This window comes from Pteropus vampyrus, unplaced genomic scaffold (genome assembly GCF_000151845.1).
Source record: "Pteropus vampyrus isolate Shadow unplaced genomic scaffold, Pvam_2.0 Scaffold19, whole genome shotgun sequence".
NCBI lineage: Eukaryota > Metazoa > Chordata > Mammalia > Chiroptera > Pteropodidae > Pteropus > Pteropus vampyrus.
Window position 1 is genome coordinate 6,509,499 of NW_011888800.1, and position 5,788 is coordinate 6,515,286.

General features: G+C 54.7%; 1 protein-coding gene across 1 annotated transcript; it reads left to right on the plus strand.

Annotated features, from left to right (window-relative positions):
• Nucleotides 1-2,385: 2,385 nt before the first annotated feature.
• Nucleotides 2,386-4,533, plus strand: CHST14 (carbohydrate sulfotransferase 14). Its single transcript, XM_011354910.2, has one exon. It carries the CDS (start codon nt 2,634-2,636, stop codon nt 3,762-3,764), a length of 1,131 nt encoding a protein of 376 aa, XP_011353212.1. The 5' UTR covers nt 2,386-2,633; the 3' UTR covers nt 3,765-4,533.
• The last annotated feature ends 1,255 nt before the right edge of the window (nt 4,534-5,788 follow it).

Sequence of the window (5,788 nt, forward strand, 5' to 3'; positions counted from 1 at the left end):
TTTCCTCTGTGTCCTGTCATCTTTTTATATGTGAGTACAGAAGGGCTCACTTTATCTTGGGGCGGTTGCTCTTAATACCTAGAGTGCAGGGGCTCACTAGTGCCACTATGTGAAGAGGGCAGGAAAGTAGGGGGAAAGCAGAGGAGAGGAGACAGGGAATGGGAACTTGCAGTTGACTAATTAGCATCGTGGTAGCTGGAACCACCTGCCTGGGCTGTGTGAAATCCTTGGGTTTCTGGCCTTCACCTGGCCAGTGACCTGAGAACTGGTCCCCACTTAGGTGCACAGTGAAGATATCACCTCATCACCTTGGGTCATGTCCTTGGGAAGCTGGCCAGCAGAAACTGGCCTAGGGTCTCTGTCTGTATCTAGCAATGGGCACTCCTTGCTGAGGGAATGAAGGCTACATCATAGAGCCAAGCGTTTGTGACTGCCTGGATCCCTCTTCACCACAGCCCCAGCACCTCAGTGTTGACCATGCTCAAGGTGGGGTGGCTGTGAGGCCATGGGAGTTCCTAGGAGGCAGAGTATAGCTGCCCAACCCTCTTGCATTTTGGTAAGGACGTGGGCAGATGCATTTTCATAGAAGTTAGGGGCATGGACAGCACCATGGATCTAATAGCACCACTATCAGTGTGCTGTTCACAGGAGTCCCCTGAGATGGGTGGTATCCTATCATTTCACAGACAGGAAACTGGTGAAGACAAGTACCTTGCCCAAGGACTCCCCCAGAGGTAACTATTCCTGTACTCATGCTGCCTCACTATGACTGCTAACAGAAAAACATGCAGAGAAATAAGTACGTGCCAAATTAAATCAGTTTTTTCCTTAGTATGAGAGGTACATATTTTTTTTAAAAAGTTTTTTTCAGTAGAAAATGACCCCACTACCAGAAATCTACCTTCAGTGCCTTTGGGAGCAAGGAGCAGTTTGGTGAAGGTTGAACACATGCAAACTTCTAAATCAGTGAATGGAATGGCATCCTGAGATGCACCTCAGCTTTCGGGCAGTGGGGTGTGGGGAGCCTACTCTGAAGACCTGGGAGGACACCAGGCTTCCCATTCGTTGCTCTAGCTCATAGTGCGTGCTCTCACATTGGTAGGATTGGGGGGGTCATTCAGGTTCGTCCTCTAGCTTTATCTCATTCCTCAAAACCCCTCATCCTGAATTCATCTGGTCAACAGCGTCATTCTCCCACTAAACTCAAATCCTCTGGCATCTTCCCCAGTTCCATCACTCCCTCGGTACAGCGTGCAGGCTGCTTCCTCCCAACCATTTCATGTTTGTGCTCCATTCATCTCTGAAGGACTGAGATTAGAAATTTAGGTTCTAGAATCAGATTGACTCATACAGAGTCTCAGCTTCCCTGAGCCTCTGTTTCTCAAGCTGTACAATGGGAATGCCCATAGTACTAACCTCCCAGGGTGACTGTTACCTGAAAAAGAGAATACAAAGCACTGAGAAGGCACCTGCCTCAATAAATGTGAGTTCTAATCACATCACTACTGTTTCAGAGCCTCCTTGGCTCCCCACACATAATGAGGTCTGGATACTTAGTGAAGTGCCCAGTTCGGGTGGGAACAGGCTGACCACTAACATTTAAGGCATTCCCATATCTGCCTCTAGCCCATGTGGCCAGCCTGGTGCCGATTAGCATGTTTGGCTCCAGGCAAAGAAGCTGCTGCTCAGCCCCCAGCTCCTCACCCTTTAAACTGTGTGCTGACCACATCAGTGGTCAGTTACCAGGCACCTAGTCATTGGACCCTCACCAGAGTGTCCCAGTTATCCCACCTTTCAGGCTGGGGAAGGGAAGACAGATGGGAGAGATTCCATTTTCAGACACTGCAACATTACCAGTGGATGAACACTAATCTGCCAGGTACTGTTAAATCTAGGAGTCACCATGGAGATGAGCCTCTGGTCAGTGCCTGACAGCCTTGTTCCTCTTTACTGGAGTGGCTGGGACAGGGTGGGTAAGGGGAACACACTGGAGACTCTGCTTCAAGCAAGAAAGATGGGCCTCTCCAAAGTCTGGATTCTAGGAGAGCAGTGGCGGGGCGGGGGAGAGGGTGCTTTCTCCAGAGTCACTCTTCGTAAGGGCGGACTTCGCCAGGTCAGAGTATGCGGCAGTGTTGGGTGCATGTCCTCTCCGTCCAGCTACTTGAGGGCACGCGCCGCGGCCTGAGTCTTTTCTACCTTCGGGACCTCGGAGCTTTTGTCCCCGGCACCCGGAGGACCAAGACCGCCCTGGTTCAGGCGCCCTCTCCCGGGTGGGGGTCTGCTTACGCCCTCCCAGCCTGCTCCCTGCAGGGCGCCCGCCCCTCTCTCCGCCCCCGGCTGGGCCCGCCCCCGCGCCTGTGTGACGGCTGGGCCGGGGGAGGAGAGCTGCCGGGCGGGACATCCGGCCCCGGTCCCTAGCCGAGCCCGCCCGCCGCCCGCCGTCCGCTCCGGCGCCTCCGCCTGGCAGCCGGTCACCCCTGCGCGCCGGGGCCTCCCGCCAGCGCTCCTCTCCCGGATCCTCTCCCGGAGCTTGTGGCCCAAACCCTCAGCGCCCGCCCCCAGGCCAAGCCCCACTCCCAGCAGACAGCCCTCGGATCCGCCCGGCTCGCGCAGGCCCCCACCTCCGGAGCACAATGTTCCCCCGCCCGATGACCCCGCTGGCGGCCCCAAATGGCGCCGAGCCCCTGGGCCGGGCGGTGAGGCGGGCCCCACTGGGCAGAGCCCGGGCAGGACTAGGGGGCCCTCCTCTGCTGCTGCCGTCCATGCTGATGTTTGCGGTGATCGTGGCCTCCAGCGGGCTGCTGCTCATGATAGAGCGGGGCATCTTGGCTGAGATGAAGCCCCTTCCCCTGCACCCTCCCATTCGCGAGGGCTCGGCCTGGCGCGGGACAGTCTCCCGGACCGGGGGGCTGTCCTTGAATGCCGAAGACTCAGACTTGCAGGTGAGGCAAGACATCCGGAACCGGACCTTGCGGGCAGTGTGCGGACAACCAGGTATGCCTCGGGACCCCTGGGACTTGCCGTTGGGGCAGCGGCGCACCTTGCTGCGCCACATCCTCGTGAGTGACCGCTACCGCTTCCTCTATTGCTACGTCCCCAAGGTGGCCTGCTCTAACTGGAAGCGGGTGCTGAAGGTGCTAGCTGGCGTGCTGCACAGCGTGGACGTCCGCCTCAAGATGGATCACCGTAATGACCTGGTGTTCCTGGCAGACCTGCGGCCCGAGGAGATTCGTTACCGCCTGCAGCACTACTTCAAGTTTCTGTTTGTGAGGGATCCCTTGGAACGCCTTCTCTCGGCTTACCGCAACAAGTTTGGCGAGATCCGAGAGTACCAGCAGCGCTATGGGGCTGAGATCGTGAGGCGGTACAGGGCGGGAGCGGGACCCAGCCCTGCAGGGGACGATGTCACCTTCCCCGAGTTCCTGAGATACTTAGTGGATGAGGACACTGAGCGCATGAATGAGCACTGGATGCCCGTGTACCACCTGTGCCAGCCTTGTGCCGTGCACTATGACTTCGTAGGATCCTATGAGAGGCTAGAGACTGATGCCAACCAGGTGCTGGAGTGGGTGCGGGCACCACCCCATGTCCGATTCCCGGCTCGCCAGGCCTGGTACCGGCCTGCCAGCCGCGAAAGCCTGCACTATCACCTCTGCAGTGCCCCACCGGCTCTGCTGCAGGACGTGCTGCCTAAGTATATCCTGGACTTTTCCCTCTTTGCCTACCCACTGCCTAATGTCACCAGGGAAGCCTGTCACCAGTGACCATGGGTATGAGCCAGCAGCTGTTGGGGACCGGTTTTGACAATGCCAGCTCCTTGTGCCTGCCATTTAGAGAAACCCTGGTGCTGAAGCCTGGAGTTTGTCCAGATGTCTGCCCTCAGAAGTTCCTTACCCTGGGTGGGTGCCCACAGTAGCTCAGAAGACAGGGTTGGACAGGAATCCTGGTGATCCCCATTGGGATTTCTTGGGGACCGGTGTGATCGTTCTTGCCCTGGCAGAGCCAGATGTCAGTGAAGCAACACATCTGTTCTTCAGACTGGTTCCAGGCCCCTGGCTGTAAGGACTGTACAATTCACTTGATTCACCTTAACTTGCCAAACCCAGAGGTGGACCATCAGGAACTAGGCCAGAACTGGGAGCATACGGCTCTCATCACCGCATTCATCTGCTCCATGTGCCTCAGGGCTGGATTTAGCAGTCCTGCCTTACAAATGTATTTTGTGCCTTTCTGCTTCAGACTCAGAATTTCCTACACTTGCCAGGTTCTTTCCATTTTTCCAAGGAAAGGAAAACTGAGTCAGGACCCTTGCCTGGTAGATCTATTACCAGGTCCTGTAGGCATCCAAAGACCCCTGTGCCCAGCCTCTTGGGGCTCTGGGAACCTCCTCCCCCAAAATTGTGGCTGTGACAGGTGTTTCTGGCTGCCACGTTTCTGACACATTTATTTAAAATTTGTATTTTTTGAAAGAACCCTTATGAAGGCTTTGTTTCCTAATAGCCAAATTTTTAATAAAGCTGTTTTGTATACGAAGTCAGCTTCTCTGATTCTTTCTGAGTTCCTGTGCATCCGGGCATCTCCTAGATGTCTGTCTCCCTAGGTCAGGAGAGGGAGCTTGTAGGTAGAGAAAGGAAGACAAAGTGTAACTTGCTTAGGTCAGTCCAGTGGGCTATTGCCATAGCATGGAGAATTTCGGGGCTCCCCACAGGCCACACCAGATCACAGACTCAGCTTCGGGGATGCCACTGCAGGGCAGGCCCCATTGGGCATGGCACACCCCCACGGATTATTCCCTGAAGAAGAGAGTGGATGTGAGACACTGGCTCCTCCTCCTCTTAGGCAGGAATAGTTCTCGATTGAGGAAGTCCTCAGATGAAAAAGGGGATGTTGTATGAGCAATGGGAGGTTATTCCTAGCCTTGAGAATTATAAGGAAGACAAGGAGGTTGAGCAAGAGGTAGGCTTTTGCTGACTTAGATTCAGAGGGAGTTGTGGGTGTTGTGGAAGAATATACCTAGCCTTGCTATTGGCCTCACTTTGGAGGAGAAAATTGAGAGGACGGGGCTTCTATGCACACTTATGATTCTCTACCATGACTCATCAGGAGGCCTTACCTGAACTTTTGTCTGGGTCAGATTCCCCTCTTCAGCGTCCCCTTGGCTCTAGGGACTGCACCTCAGATAGCATCTGGACTTAGCATGCTCTGTTGTAATGGCCCAGTTACATTTTTGTGTGTAGTTGAGATTGTGTCTGTATTGCTCTCTTGACGTTCCCAGAACCTAGCCCAAGGGGCTGGCACACAGTAGGCATGTATGCGACTTAACAGAACCAAAGTGTACATCTTGCTACAGGACAATGAGCACTGTGCTTGGAGTCACCCAGACCGATCAAGTCCCAGCTCTGTCTACCAGCTGCCTGACCACCTCTCTGAGCCTCCACATTCTCCACTGTCTCATGGGAATAATAACGCCTATATTATGTAGAGTGCTATGAGGATTAATGGAGACAAAATGCCCATCCCAGCACCTGGCTTAACGGTTGTTTTTTTGAGATAGTAGTTGAACGTCTATGTCCTCAGTAGCTTGTGGAGACAGGGGAGAAGCCAGGATGCTGTCAAGCCAGCACTGGAGACTGGAATTACCTCTGAGTAGAGCCCCTTCGACCTTTGGGTTCACTTCCTTTGCCAACCAGTCAGTCCTCTTAGCTTCCTGCTCCTCGGGGGTCCCCCACCCCCACTCTGTCCCCAGCTCCTTCCTCCTGGCTGGAAACTCAGCTATTCAGTCCCCCTC